This window comes from Aquarana catesbeiana, linkage group LG08 (genome assembly GCF_042186555.1).
Source record: "Aquarana catesbeiana isolate 2022-GZ linkage group LG08, ASM4218655v1, whole genome shotgun sequence".
In the NCBI taxonomy this organism is placed as follows: Eukaryota; Metazoa; Chordata; class Amphibia; order Anura; family Ranidae; genus Aquarana; species Aquarana catesbeiana.
In genome coordinates this window covers 226,989,321-227,004,997 of record NC_133331.1, presented here as the reverse complement: position 1 = coordinate 227,004,997, position 15,677 = coordinate 226,989,321, and the positions used below count along the sequence as shown (strand labels likewise).

At 42.8% G+C, this 15,677-nt stretch overlaps 1 protein-coding gene across 3 annotated transcripts in view; it reads left to right on the top strand.

Annotated features, from left to right (window-relative positions):
* PARG (poly(ADP-ribose) glycohydrolase) overlaps positions 1–15,677 on the top strand; it is a 213,011-nt gene that overhangs the window by 145,889 nt on the left and 51,445 nt on the right. For all 3 annotated transcript variants that reach the window (XM_073596909.1, XM_073596907.1, XM_073596908.1), the window contains 3 exons: positions 3,935–4,014; positions 7,644–7,704; positions 13,067–13,142. In XM_073596909.1, coding sequence (XP_073453010.1) covers positions 3,935–4,014; positions 7,644–7,704; positions 13,067–13,142 — 217 coding nt within the window. The remainder of the gene's footprint in view (positions 1–3,934; positions 4,015–7,643; positions 7,705–13,066; positions 13,143–15,677) is intronic.

The window sequence follows — 15,677 nt, the reverse complement described above, 5'->3', positions numbered from 1 at the left end:
TGATACCAATCACTCTGGAAAAAACACTTTCTCCAGTGATGGCTTAAAATTGGGATAATGAGATCCAATCAGCATTAAATTATAGATGCTGTCCAATTTGTGTAGATAAATGTTGCTAGCAGCACAGTAATGCAATGATCTAATTGCTAATAGACTTAGCTGGCCAAAGAGTGTTTTGCTCCTGTTCTCTCCACAGTAATAATAATGCAAGCTAGAACTAGCTGTCTGTGGTGTGCTTGGAGATTTGTTTTGTTTTGGCTGTACTCTTGGTTTCCATGGTCAGTGCTGGCATAAAATCAGGATGTGTTTTATTCAGCATTCTTACAGAAATCTCAAAATCTTTTTAGATTCAGATCACATTTAATGTTATCTCAACTACAGCTTATGGTGTTAAGTATTTTTACTGTGATGTTTTGCAGATTGCTGTCCTCTACATTATAAATAGACCATTTTTGGTTATATATCAAGGCTGAATCGAAGGGGGTGCTGGGATGGGCTGTGCCCCCCAGGTTTTGGTCACGTCCCCCCAAAACCAGTAACGTTATGAAGTGGAGAGACTGAGAGGCAGCATGCATTTTGGTAATGCAAAGTTGGACTGACTGCACAGTGCTCTGCCTCTATCCATTGCGATGCATCATTGGATAGAGGCAGGTGGACTGTCTGCACCTTGGAAACATAACATTGATCAAGGGTGGAAGAAGTAGAGCATTAAAGTCCTGCTTCCATCCAGACCTGCTCCACTATCTGCTCCCCTTCTATGATGCTGTAGTTGCGGATTTGAAGGTAGTACTCCATTTTTGAGGGGGGCAAACTCTAATGTCATTGAGGCTAACTCTGATGTGTTGTGGGCCCCTGAAGTGAAAGGGGATTTTGATGAGATACGGTGCTCCCCAATGTGGTGCCAAAGAGAGGATGACCTCATCATCCAGCACAGATATCCGTGTCCTTCAGCCCAATACATGCAGTTTGGGACTGGGGTGTCTAGTGATTTTGCATACTTTTTATAGGGTGCCATGACTGGAAAAAAGTTGAGAGAAGCTGGCCTAGTACATGCATGGTTTTCTTTTTTTTTTGTTTGTTTTGCAGCCTCGTTGATACGCATGGAACTAGTATTTCCTGTTCACTCCTTCACCACATCTGCAGTACCCAGAAGTAGTGGTAGACTTCTCTGACTGTCACACTGTCTGACAGACTATCAGTGATTCACACATAGCCAGTGGAGAGAGCTGGCGCGACAGAAAAACAGGGAGCGCTAGGTAGAGTTGATCAAATGAAGGTGTGTTAATAGTATGCCCCCTGTCTTTACTGCACCCCCAGAACAGACAGGCTAGATCTTGCCCTGTTATAAATGCCCCATAATCCCAGTCACCAGAACGGTCTGTTTACATGGTTCGGACATTGTAGCATCGTCCAAATGAACATCGTGCCACGCCTGCTATACCCCATTCAGGCCCTTCCGACCCTTATTCCAGGCCCCTTTCTTCGAGCGGTCAAGCTGGCTCTTGTGAACTTCCTATGGGCACATTAGCCCCCCGTCTTACCCAGGTGACATTGTGACTGTTGAAACTGATTGGGGGGGGGTATGGTTCTGCTAGATGCTAACTTCTACCATGCGGCGTGTGCCTCTCATACAGTAGGTGCAGGTGGAACAGGTATTGACCGGGCTTCTGTGCCTACCTCGATTCTCAGCCACGCTACTATAGGTGAAACCTGCTCCAAAGTGCTCTGGTTTTTCTCTATAGCTCTGAGTCCTTCCCCACTTACCTCCATAGTCCTTCCCCCTTCACCCCCCCGGCCTACATGACTCAAAATTTCAGCCGCTGAAATCCAGTGGCCCTTTTCAGGCCCGGCATAGTTACCAGACAGCATTTTGGATGATCTGACCTTTGCAGGATTATCTTTCTGGCAAAATTTACAGTTGGCTCATTTCCTTGGTTATCTACTCTCCCCTGGACGCCTTCAGACACAGCCTCACTATGTTTGAACTCTTATGTCTCAATAAATCCCCACTTACCGTCTGCTTGTGTCCCCATCACCGACTTATCGACTTCCATATATTTCCAAATGGGAACAAGACCTAGGATTGAACCTTACAGATAAGCAGGTGGAGAGAATTCTCCTGTTTTTCTGTCTGTTCCAAAGGTAGCTGAAATTAATGAGCTGGAAGACTTGATGGCCACGGAGAGAAGGGACCTTTGTGAAAAATTCCTCCAAGTGTTTCCTCTGGCACAAATTTGTTTACTCTGAGGAGTATACCGCCTTGCTGAGCTAAATTGCTTCCTTGGAAAACTGGAGGTCATTCCGGAGGTTCCATGGGACCTGGAGGGATAGCAGAGCGATTAAAAGCTTTTTGTTCTTTTCTTTATCTCCACCCTCTTCTTTACACTCCCACCCCCCCCCTTCTTCTTTTTTTTTTTTCTGGTGTACCCCTTCCTTCTACTTCTTCTTGCACTTTTCTCTTCTTTTTTGTCTTCTTCCCTTTGCGCTGCCTTCTTTGTTTTCGCTTGTTGACAGTGTTTACCGTGTAAAATGCCACACAGGGTACAGAGACTTCTAGTGCCTGGTCTTCTGGGACATTTTCTCATTTATATATCTGCTCTACCTGCCTAAAATTGATTTCCATGTAAGACTTGGGTGTGCTCTGTGTCTGGGTTGGCTTATGATCCTCTTGCTGAGCCTCTTTATGTACATATTACTATTATTTTAGACGTGTCTGTTCTATCATTTCTGTACTTACTGTGTGATGCTTTAAAAAAAAAGTATTGAAAAAAAAATAATAATCCCAGCCACATAAAACTTGTATAGCCTTTTCTACATAATAATGGTACAGCCACAGATTTACACATTGGCTGTAAAAAATGTTACAAATGTTCAAAATACATTAAATTTCATGCAATGCTTTTGGAAAATTGTAGGTCAGTAAGCCTCACTTTTTGTCTGAAATAACATTTACTGAAAGTTATAACCACTCCTTATCCTCTGTGAATATTAAAACCGGAGTATTAAAATACTATCTATATGTATGAACTGGGTTTTTCTAAAGATATCAATTTTCAAAGCTGGAAAACCAGCCAATCAGTATTTTTATTAGTTACTTTCATTAATGTGCAGAAATCTAAAAGGCTGCTATGAGTTACACCACACTTCAAACTTTCCTTGTTAGAGAGGCCTAATGAGTATCTTCTTGTATGCCTATTGTTGAATGCTTGTCACATCAATTTGTATCCACTTTGAACAGTATTATATGTCTATTTTATGTGATTTCTTGATGTCTACATTATTCTTATGGATGTTCAAGGTAATTTAGTGCTTTTTGTAAGTCAAAAACCTATTATAGGGTTACTTCCAGACCTAAAGAAATGGTTATTAAACATATTTTAATTTAATAACATTTGTAATTTAGCCAAAAGGGATGACTCTTCTGTTGGAGCCCATCTAAACTTTCCCATGTCAATACATTTGCGCTTGCAGGTGCCTTTGTCCTCACTAGGCTCCTGAGGCAGTACTCTTAAACATGAATGTATTGCATTATTCCAGCTAAGCATGAAGGCACATAATGTGCCTACATGCTATTTTCAGTCAGGGTACTGTGTTGCGAGATTTGTTTTCTACCAGTAGGCTGCGGGTCATAATATGGATCTTGAAGAAACTACATTGCACTGAAAGCTTATTTCTCAAAAGCTTCTCACCCTTTTATGATTGTGAAGTCTACTGTCAATAAGGGTGCAGTTTGGACACTGCAATACACAGTGAAATTGATTTATTGGTTGTCTATTATGCCTTTTGTTCTTGGGAGTGAATTTCTTATATAACAGGCTACTGGGAGATAATGCAAAAAAAAGTTACAATTAAATATGTAAAACTGTTAATATACCGTAATTGAAGGTTTTACTTGCAGTTGCAACTTTCTTTACACCTACCTTTTAATTTTCAGGTTGTTTGAAGGTAAAAATCCAAGAAAATTTGAGAAGTTAAAAACACTCTTTTGTTACTTTCGAAGAGTCACAGAGAAACGTAAGTGGCAGTCTTTTGCAGAAGGTTTTGCTGAAAGTTTAAAGTTTGTGATGAAATTTTGCAAACAGGTAATTTTTCTCTTTCACTGATGGGCGTTGATGAGGCTGCACTGGAGACAGCACTGGTAGGTGACACTGATGAGGAGGCACTGGTGGGCACTTATTGGCAGCACTGGTGGGCACAGATTTGCAGCACTGGTGGGCACTGTTGGGACTGCACTGATAATCGGTGCCCTGATTATCGGTGTCTTGGACACAGCTAATCATGTGGTTAAGAGCCATTGATTGGCTCTGTCCTCAATCTGTGATCAGCAGTGTCCTCCTGACACTGCTCACAGAGCGCACCGCCCGCGCCCCGCAGCACATATAATGGCCTCCTGGAACTAGCCAGCCGCGATGTAGCCGTCATTCGGCTAGAACGTGGTCGGCAAGTGGTTAAAGTATATTTAAACTCACCCAGTAAAATCACATACAAGTTTTAAAACTTTAATGTAAAATTCCAACAATCTTTTTTAAAAATTTTTAATTCTGAAGCTTTCATTGAAGCTTTCAAGGTACTTCTGCCAGGAAGGTCCTTGTTCAGGCTTTTTTTGTTATAGAGTGACAACTTGTCCCGGTCTTCCAACTGTGTTCCTGCATTGTCACCGCATCACATAAACTTTTCATGGAGACCGCAAGTGGCCAATGTGCAGGCATAGTCAACTGTTGTCACCACGAGGAAACGCACACATTTTTTTTGCAGCAGCTTCTTTCATCCCAAAAGGCTATAGGAAAGATAAAGAACAAAATAATCCGAGGACAGAGCCCTGGTAAAGATGGTACTTGAGGGATCCCTTTACCAGGCCTCTGTCCCTGGATAAATTATTTTGTTCTGTGTCTTTCAGGACGGTATATAGGCTAGAAAGTGAATTAATTATAGGTCTCCTGGTGATTAGTTGCTGTTTTGCAACAACAATCTTTTCATTGTATAGCAAAGATATATGTTTTACGTTTTGGCTTGCTGATTTATTTATTATTCAGTGTTAAAGTGGTTGTAAACCCTTACAGACCACTTTCACCTACAGGTAAGCCTAGATTAAGGCTTACCTGTAGGTGCTTGAAATATCTCCTAAACCTACACGGTTTAAGAGATATTTACTATTTCCCCGAACAGTGCTGTCTTCTGCGCATGCACCGATGTATTCGGCGCATGCGCACTCTTGAAAGGGCATGCGGTACCGTTTCAAGCTGGGGTCATGCCTTGACTGGCAGCTCCCGCGACTCCAGCCAGTCACAGAGCCGGAGTTTGCGGCTCCGGAAGCAAGAGTGGTGAAGAATGGACGCTCGCTGCCATTGAGGAAATTGGGGACATCGCAGGCTCCTGTGTCAGGTAAGTGGCACATAATGGGCTACTATGCGATGCATAGTAGCCCATTATGCTTTACCTTTGCAGGGAAACAAAGAGGAAGTAAAACCCATCAGGGTTTACTTCCTCTTTAAGAATCCAATTTGGGACCATGTCACCATCATTTGCCTTTATAATAATTTCACCATTTCTGTGGAACTGCATGTTCTGGTGATGTCTCATCACTAGGGTCTCTGAAAAATATAAGAAAGCAGTCAGTGTGGCATTCAGCTTATAAGTGATCATGGAGAACTGAAGTTACATAGTAGGTGAGGTCGAAAAAAGACACAAGTCCATCAAGTCCAACCTATGTGTGTGATTATATGTCAGTATTACATTGTATAGCCCTGTATGTTGCGGTTGTTCATGTGCTTGTCTAATAGTTTCTTGAAATTATCGATGCCCCCTGCTGAGACCACCGCCTGTGGAAGGGAATTCCACATCCTTGCCGCTCTTATAGTAAAGAACCATCTACGTAGTTTTAAGGTTAAACCTCTTTTCTTCTAATTTTAATGAGTGGCCGCGAGTCTTGTTAAACTCCCCTCTGCGAAAAAGTTTTAACCCTATTGTGGGGTCACCAGTATGGTATTTGTATATTGAAATCATATCCCCTCTCAGGCATCTCTTCTCCAGAGAGGAAAAGTTCCGTGCTCGCAACCTTTCCTCATAACTAATATCCTCCAGACCCTTTATTAGCTTTGTTGCCCTTCTTTGTACTCGCTCCATTTCTAGTACATCCTTCCTGAGGACTGGTACCCAGAACTGGACAGCATACTCTAGCTGCGGCCAAACCAGAGTCTTGTAGAGCGGGAGAATTATCGTTTTATCTCTGGAATTAATCCCCTTTTTAATGCATGCCAATATTCTGTTTGCTTTGTTAGCAGCAGCTTGGCATTGCATGCTATTGCTGAGCCTATCATCTACTAGGACCCCCAGGTCCTTTTCCATCCTAGATTCCCCCAGAGGTTCTCCCCCAGTGTATAGATTGCATTCATATTTTTGCCACCCAAATGCACTAGTTTACATTTTTCTACACTGAGCCTCATTTGCCATGTAGTTGCCCACCCCATTCATTTGTTCAGATCTTTTTGCAAGATTTCCACATCCTGCGGGGAAGTTATTGCCCTGCTTAGCTGAGTATAATCCGCAAATACAGAGATTGAACTGTTTACCCCATCCTCCAGGTCGTTTATGAACAAATTTAAACAGGATTGGTCCCAGCACAGAACCCTAGGGGACCCCACTACCCATCCCTGACCATTTCGAGTACTCCCCATTTATCACCGCCCTCTGAACTCACCCTTGTAGCCAGTTTTCAATCCATGTACTCACCCTATGGTCCATGCCAACGGACCTTATTTTGTACAGTAAACGTTTATGGGGAACTGTGTCTAATGCTTTTGCAAAATCCAGATATACCACGTCTACCGGCCTTCCTTTATCTAGATGGCAACTCACCTCCTCATAGAAGGTTAATAGTTTCTTTTGGCAAGAACGATTCTTCATAAATCCATGCGGATTACTGCTAATGATACCGTTCTCATTACTAAAATCTTGTATATAGTCCCTTATCCCCTCCAAGAGTTTACATACTATTGATGTTAGGCTAACTGGTCTATAATTCCCAGGGATGTATTTTGGGCCCTTTTTAAATATTGGGGCTACATTGGCTTTTCTCCAATCAGCTGGTACCATTCCAGTCAGTAGACTGTCAGTAAAAATTAAAAACAATGGTCTGGCAATTATTTGACTGAGTTCCTTAAGTACCCTCGGGTGCAAGCCATCTGGTCCCGGTGATTTATTAATGTTAAGTTTCCCAAGTCTACTTTTAATTCTGTCCTCTGTTAACCATGGAGGTGCTTCCTGTGATGTGTCATGAGGATAAACACTGCAGTTTTGGTTACTAAAGCCCCCCGATTCCCTCGTGAGGACTGAGGAGAAGAATAAATTCAATACCTTCGCCATCTCCCCATCCTTTGTAACCAGATGTCCTTCCTCATTCTTTATGGGGTCAATATGGTCTGTCCTCCCTATTTTACTGTTTACATACTTAAATAATTTCTTGGGATTTTTTTTTGGCTCTCCTCCGCTATTTGTCTTTCATGTTCTATCTTAGCCGTCCTTATTGACCCTTACATTTCTTGTTGCATTCTTCATAAAGTCTGAATGCTGCTGATGATGAAGTATTGGAAGAAGTTGACCATTGACGTAATTTGTAGAGACTTACTACTTTATCTTTTTTCCAGGACCTACAGGATTGGTAACCTTTACAAGGCAATGCTTAGAGCGGTTTCCTGAATGGGAAAAGTAAGTATACTGCTAACATGCTAATGAAATTTAAGGGGAAAAAAAAGTTTATTTCCTAGTCATAAAATAGAGGACACAAGATCCTAATCTTAAACCTATGGTTATATGCAGCTACCTTCAGGTGTCTTTTAGATGATGGACCTCTTCTCTTTACTGACAGAAACTTACCTCTTCCCCTTTGGGTTTTTTACTTTTCAAGATAATTTGTAAGTCAATATTCCTGGCACACCATAGCTATTGAGACTTATTTTTCAGCTTCCAGATCAATTGACTCCTCAGCTGTACCTTGGGGGACCGGACCCTGCTGAATGAGAGAAGTGGGGAGGCCTGTAATGTTGTTTCAGGCAATGGACCTTGGGTAGGCACTCACCTTGGCACATGGTACATCATGTTGAGTTACCTGCAGGTTGCTATACGTACAAAGGCCATGGTCTTGCCATGGCAGATCCCTGTTCCTAAAGGGGGAACCTTTGAACGTCTGCCCTTTGAACGCGAACACCTGTTTGATACCTCTTTGGATAAGATACAGTGCTGTGAAAAAGTATGTGCCCCTTCCTTATTTTTAATTGTTTTGCACATTTGTCACACTTAAAGCGGTAGTAAACCGCACTCTTTTTAAAAAAAATGTTATACCCTTTTAGACAATGGCATAATGTGCATCGTATACTAGCACATTATAAAAATACTTACCTTAGAACGAAGCCCTCCAGTGGTGTGCTGTCACTGCTGACAGGGTTTCCATCTTTACCTGGCCTTTCTTCCAGGTTTGTGTCCTCTGGCCGTCTGATTGGCCCTACCGCAATGACATCCCTCACGCACATGCAGGCGGGCATGCCATCCGCGCAGGCGCTTGCGCCTGTGACATCACTGGCTACATGCGGTGTGAATTTCTCCTAAACAGTGCAAGTTTAGGTGATATTCACTGTACCTACAGGTAAGCCTTATTATAGGCTTACCCGTAGGTACAAGTTTAAAAAAGGGTTTACTTCCACTTTAAATGATTCAGATCATTAAACAAATTTGAATATTGCACGAAGATAACCCGATTAAATCCAAAATGACGTTTTTAAATGATGATTTGCCCGTTTGCTAAATCTTGAATAAACTGTGATTAACCACATTTTTTAGAAAGTTGAGTTAAATTTCACTTGCCACATCCAGGCCTGATTGCTGCCAGACCTGTTGAATCAAAAACCACTTAGGGGAACTGCAGTCAGCTCACATAATTTGTAAGCATCTTTGCCATTCTGAAGCTTTCCTCCAACCAGTTTGCATATTATTTATGCTAGGCGGCATATTCAAAGGGACATACGGGTACGCCCTATTGCCTGCTCGTGCCATTCTGCCAACGTAAATCGGCGTGCAGCGGTCGGCAAGCGGTTAAAGAACCCAAAACCTCAACAGTCAGTGTTCATGATTCAACAATAAGAAAGAGACTGGACAAAAATGGCATCCGTGGGAGAGTTTCAAGGCGAAAGCTACAGCTGTCCAACAAAAACACAAAGGCTTGCCTAACTATTGCCAGAAAACATCAGGAATTATCCCCAAAGCTTTTGGGCAAATATTCTGTGGACTGATGAAACAAAACATTTGCTTTTTAGAAGGTGTGCATGCCATTACATCTTGCATAAAACTAATATAGCATTTTGTTTATTCGTTCGTGACCTAAAGCTCAAGCACACTTGGGTTATGCAGCAGGACAATGATCTGAAGCACCCCAGCAAGTCCACCTCTGAATGGCTCAAAAAAAAAAAAAAAAGAATTAAGGTTTTGGAGGAGTTTGTAAGGGGACCAGACACCATACCGCCAAATGGGTCTTTAGGACTTGGATGTCTGGGTCCAGAGCTTAATTTCTAGAGGCTACAAATTTGAGTTTTGGATTCTCAGGCAAGGAACACTTACAAGGTTTGTATTCAAACCTATTCACAGTTCTCAAGTCGAATGGAGGAGTTCTGCCTAATCTGGATCTGAAGACACTCAACTTGTTCCTACAGGTTCCAAAGTTCTGCAAGGAATCTGCCAGGTCAGTAGTTGCCTCCCTTTTTTCTGGGGAACTTTTCTGACCTCCGTAGATATTTGGGATGCTTACTTACACATTCCCATCTTTTCTTCTCATCAACGCTATCTGCGTTTTGTGGTGGGCGATCAGCATTACCAATTTGTCGCCTCTTCCGTTTGGCCTGTTCTTGGTCCCCTGGGTTTCCACCAAGGTGCTGACCCCAGTCTGCTTTGCTCCTTTCCCAGGGGCTACACATTGTGGGTTATCTGGACAATCACCCCCTATAGGGCTGGTCCTCCCTATCCCTGTTAGCCAAAGTCCAGTGGGCAGTGCAAACTCTACAAAACATCAGTTGGACCTGTGTAAGTAATTGCTGGAAATAACTCACCACTTAGAGTACCTGGGCTTCATGTTGAATACAGCACTGTCCAGGATCTCCCTCCACTCCACTCTCATGACAAGGCACTTTGGTCCCCGGGCTGACCCTAAGTTAATGCCTGTGTGAAGGACTTGGATCTAATTGTAGCACCCTTGAAGGAAGTGCCATACGCCTAGTTTTTTTTCTTTTGGCTGCTGAAACTCAACATTCTGGCAGCATGGGCTCAGTCTTTTAAGCATCCCATGCGTCTGACCTGAAAGGCCAGACTATACCCCCCCCCCCTTCCCACCACCCGCACTGTGCAGCTGCTGCCCTACACAGACTCCTCCATTGGATATCGCCTCCTTATCCAGCCATGTGCTTGAGCTCCATGCGCCTTTCCTCAGTCTGTGATCAGCGCTGCCATTGGAAGTCCCCCCCCCTTCACCTTCTGCTCTCTGCACTGTTACTGGCGCCTCTCTCTGAGTTCACAGCTGTTACCACAAAGAAGGCATTTGGTTATCAATGCACACTAACAGTATTGACTGTCAGCACGCATTGAGAACACTGGGTACACATTCGCCAAAATGTTGATTTGCAGCAGAACCCCTGGTTGGCGACAGCTGGTCTAAAGGTTATGGTTCTTCCCTTCCCTTTTAAGGTGTACTCTGTCAGATCCATTAATGCTTCATTTGGCTTTTCAGCATCGAGCCACCGTTTGTCAGATTTTCATGGCTGCCACCTAGTCTTCTGTTTATGTTTTACCAGATAGACATTTAGGCCTTCTCTGATGCCAGTTTCAGGCTTGAGCTGTTCTGAGTCGTTTTGAGGCCCTTCTTGACCTGTTTGTTTTGTGGGCTTGTTGGCAGGGCCGTCTTTAAGGCAGGGCAAAAGGGGCAGCTGCCCTGGGCCCTGTCATTGTTGTGGGGCCCAAAGCAGCTGCCTCATACTTGCCAACTATCCTGGTTTAAATTCCCTCATCCCTTAAGGTTTTAGTTTAATGCTGTGTCCTGATATCTCAGTATGAAGTTCTGTTACTAATGCTACTCAGCTCTGCCCTATTGTTGAGTACAGATGACTCACCTGCAGACCCTGTGTTTACATGTAAATACCGGAATTGATATATAAATAGCAGCAGCATTCATATGTAAATAGTGGCAGACCGGCAGCATTCTATGTAAACAGAGGTGGTATTCATATGTATATCATGCCCCCCCCAAGGTCATATCCACCATCACCTATACTGAATGCTGCCCACTGGGGAGATAAAGGGGATGCTTGAAAGTCCTGCCTACAACTGTGTTCACTAAGCCTACCATCAGCCTGATGTGCAAAGGTAAGCAAATTAGTGTGTGTGTGTGGGGGGGGGGGGGTGGGGGGGGGGTAGTGTGGGGTGTGCAGAGGTAGGCAAAGAAGGAATTACAGTTTGGGGTGAACAGGTGAGCAAGGAGGGGATGTAAGGAGGTGGGTGCAAAGATGAGCACAGGAGGCAGGTAGAGTTAAAGGGGAGGGTGATTTCAGTGGAGGATAGGGGTGCAGAGATTAGCAGGGGTTTTAGGATGCAAAGCTGTACTGACAGGGTAAAGATGTAGGTCATGTGTAGGGCAGCCCATTCATTTCAATGGCTGCTGTATGCGCTACAAATGTGGAAGAAAGTCCCAAACCCTTTTTCAAAATCACACGGTGCCAAAGCACATGTCATCAGATGCGTAAGGGTGTCATTAACAAATAATGGCACTGCTGTATATCTGCTAAAGGGCAGCACATTTCTGTGGTGTCAGGAAAGCAATTTTGCATGTGTTCCCAACACACACAAATGTGAAAGCAGGCTAAATGTCTCAGTTACATTGGTGGTCAATGTAAATCTTCTCATTACATTGGTGATTGGTGTAGACTTAGAGGCATTTCATTCACACCAGTGGCCAGTGTGAATGTCCCCCTTACATTGGTGGTTACTGTGAACGCTTCTATTACATTAGTGGTCAGTGTAAACCCCTATTACCTTAGTGGTCAGTGTAAACCCCTATTACATTGGTGGCCAGTGTTGAAACTCCTCTTTATAATGGTAGTTGGTAAAAAAAATCAGCATTACCATTGATTACACCCTCTCCTACCCCCAGCACTGCCACTGATCCCAGGAGTCCTAGGATCCCTAGGAGTTTTCTGTCTATTATTGGGCCCCCTCACCTCCCCAGTCCATGGTGTGCAGGCAGTGAGGAAATGATGTGCTGTAACCTCTAGCAACCAATCAGTAAGCAGTAATGATGTGCAGTAACCAATCAGTGAGCAGTACTGATGTACAGTAATCTCTAGCAAACAATCAACAAGCAGAAATCATGTGCTGTAACCTCTAGCAACTAATCAGTGAGCGGAAATGTTTGCTATAACCTCTAGCAACCAGTCAGTGAGTGGTAATGATACACTGTAACCTCTGGCAACCAATCACAATCACTGTCTGATCTGATTCAGTAAACAGATTTTGAGTCTAGCTGCTATTTATTGTATGTCTCATAGCAGGTGGAGAGCGAAACTGCATGGGGGGGCCCAAGAAATTTTTTGCCCAGGGTCCAATCAATATTAAAGACGGCCCTGCTTGTTGGCATTGTGTGCTGCACTGCTCATACCTCAATCGGACCTCTTTTGAACATCTCACGATTCTGACTAAGATGCTGTGTATCTTATAATTAGGAAAATAGGATTTTTGACTTGCCAGTAAAGTTAATTTCATGGAATACATTGCAGGACACCATTCTTTCCCCTCTGTTCTTGTGGTCTCTTGATCGCTTGCTGCAAAACGGAGGCTGGCTGGGAGTCTTAGGAGTTACATAGGAGATGTCCCTACAGCTTGATTTTTTGCCAGTATACATTCACCTGTAGGTAGCTGCATATAACTGTTGGTTATGACTAAAATCCTGTGTTCTGTACTGTACTCCAAGTTTCTGTTTTATTTATGTATTTATATAATATTTTGCAAATAGGTTGCTAATGTGCTTTTACTTGTGTAGATCAACAAAACAGCTGAGGCGACTACATATTACATACAAAGGTACAATTGAAGGCAATGGACATGGGATGCTGCAGGTGAGTGTTAATTTTTATGGAAATTGTATAATGCATTGCAGCTACCATTGCATCAATGAGTTTTTTTTATAATAAACTTTTTCCAATTGCCACTCCAGCCCATACACATTTTGCAATATTTGTAGAAATTGAAAATAGGAGTAGCACCCCTTTTTTTATATAATTTGAATTTATGGGGAGATTTTTTTGTATATCCTGTCTAACATTGTTTGTTTTAGATTGTCACGGAGACAGTAATTGAAGGAAAATCTCAATGAAGTCAAAGGGTAAAAAAAACCTAATGGAGATTGTAATCCTTCCCTACTCCCTTCAAAACTTAATATACAATTTTTAGTTGGGTTTTAATGAAGAAATAATATGAAATCACTAGTCTGCATAGATAGGTCGCTAACATGTTGAATAGTCAGTGACATGATGTTTAAAAAAAAAAAATCTTATCTCTTAGGCTACTTTCACACTGGGGTGGTGCTGGCGTTAGCGGTAAAGCGCCACTAGTTTTAGCAACACTTTACTGCTATTATAGCGGCGCTTTTCGGCTGCTAGCAGGGCACTTTTAACCCCCCGCTAGCGGGCAAAGAAAAGGTTCAAAGCACCCGTGTTGCAGCGCTGCCGACACGCTTTGCAGGAGCTTTGGCAGTGCTGCCCATTCATTTCAATGGGCAGGGCGTTTTGGGAGTGGTGTGCACCACCCCAAAGATACTGCTTGCAGGACTTTTTTTTCCCATCCTACAAGCGCACCACCAGAGTGTGAAAGCACTCGGGAGGCATGAGAGGCGCTTTTCAGGCGCAATTTTTAGCGCTAAAGTGCCTCAGTGTGAAAGTACCCCAAAAAAGCTATTTTTCAGCTAGTGCCATGTGACTGCCTAGGCACAGTCCGTATAGATGTGCCTGAAAATAGCATGTTGAGTTTTTTGTGTTCTGTTAGGCTCCTGCCTGCAGTCATAATATACATTTCTTCAGTGCCCCCAGTCATTACCCATACTGTACAGTGCCACTTTCATTGATCCTGTAGTCACCCCTGAGCAGAGCTTATTCCTAGTGATTTTGAAGCATTTTACAGACATGTTTGCATGTTTATGAAGTTTCAGGAGTTTTTTTCCTGGGTTGGGCAAAGGGGAGGAGAGCAAATCTGAAAGAGGAGAGGGATTCCTGTGGCAAAAAAAAAATTGTGCACAAGAATGCATATATAGCCCATTTATGGCATTCTTATTGAAGACTGGAATGAAAAACTCCTGATTGCACTAAAAAAAATCTCATTTACTATTTTGAACATAAGGCACCTGAGCATAGTGGGAACAGTGACATTTAAAGGGAATGGGATTCTGCATAGTCAATTGTAAGGAAACCAGCAGAAAAACACTTAAATGTGAATGGGGGCTAAGTCACAAAGTGAGACACTGTAGTACAGGGGTCTTCAAACTATGGCCCTCCAGTTGTTCAGGAACTACAATTCCCATCATGCCTAGTTATGTCTGTGAATGTCAGAGTTTTACAATGCCTCATGGGATGTGTAGTTCTGCAACAGCTGAAGGGCCATAGTTTGAGGATCCCTGCTGTATTAGAAGATGTGTGTGCACAGGCAACATAATACCTACTGTGCAGGCATCAAGATTTGCATGATTGTGCTATCCAAAGGCCATACTAATTGACTTATGTACAACCTCCCTTTTGTAAATTTCTGCTGCTCACTGTATTCTGATGGCAGGGAAGTCTCCTCACTGTCAGAATACAAAGGCACAGTGGGAGGATTCCCCATCCACATTGAATGGGGGGAATCAAGTTTTTTTTTTTTTTTTTTTTTTTTTTTTCCCTGTTCAACCCACTGGTTGAACTGGGCTGCCTAAGCTTTCTTTTGAAATGAATAGTAGAACATGGGACCCAACAAGACAGTATAACAATATGTTTTAGTAAGGTGGGACGAAAGGAATCAAAAAAGCCCTCCAACGGGATAAGTGCATAGCACAGTAAAGCTTTCTTATTCCATCACTCATCCCAAAATTAAAAGGGTCATTCCTCATTTCCAGACAGTGGGAAGAGCCATGCTAATGATACTGCTCTGCCCCAACAGCCAGATGCACATCCAGAATCCCCAGGATGTAGTGGGAATATAGCCTAACGTTTATAGAGCCATTTATTTCAAACAGCATACAGTGCAGTTTATGTAAACCATGGCTTCTGTGGAGTAGGACTTTGGATTTGACAGGATAGTGTAATTGTGTAGGTTACAGTGAGAAATACCTTGTGTTTTAAGACTGCTTTACTGTGCACTGATTCATTTGTCTCATCTTGCCGCAGTCTTAGTTAGAGCTGAAATCTATCCTGTAGCAAATTTAATTTATCCAAAACTGTTTTTGTCCAAACTACTGCAGTGAGCCAACTTGTCCTGAGATGCAGCATTGTTTGTTAGTATAATCTTGTGTAATACCCATAATTGTTTTGCCTGGTTGTATAGTTTGCCCTCAGATGCTTAAAGCATCTGAAAATCACAGACCATCTTTAGATTATCTACTGAGTAGGTTCCCAGGGGTGCAAGTA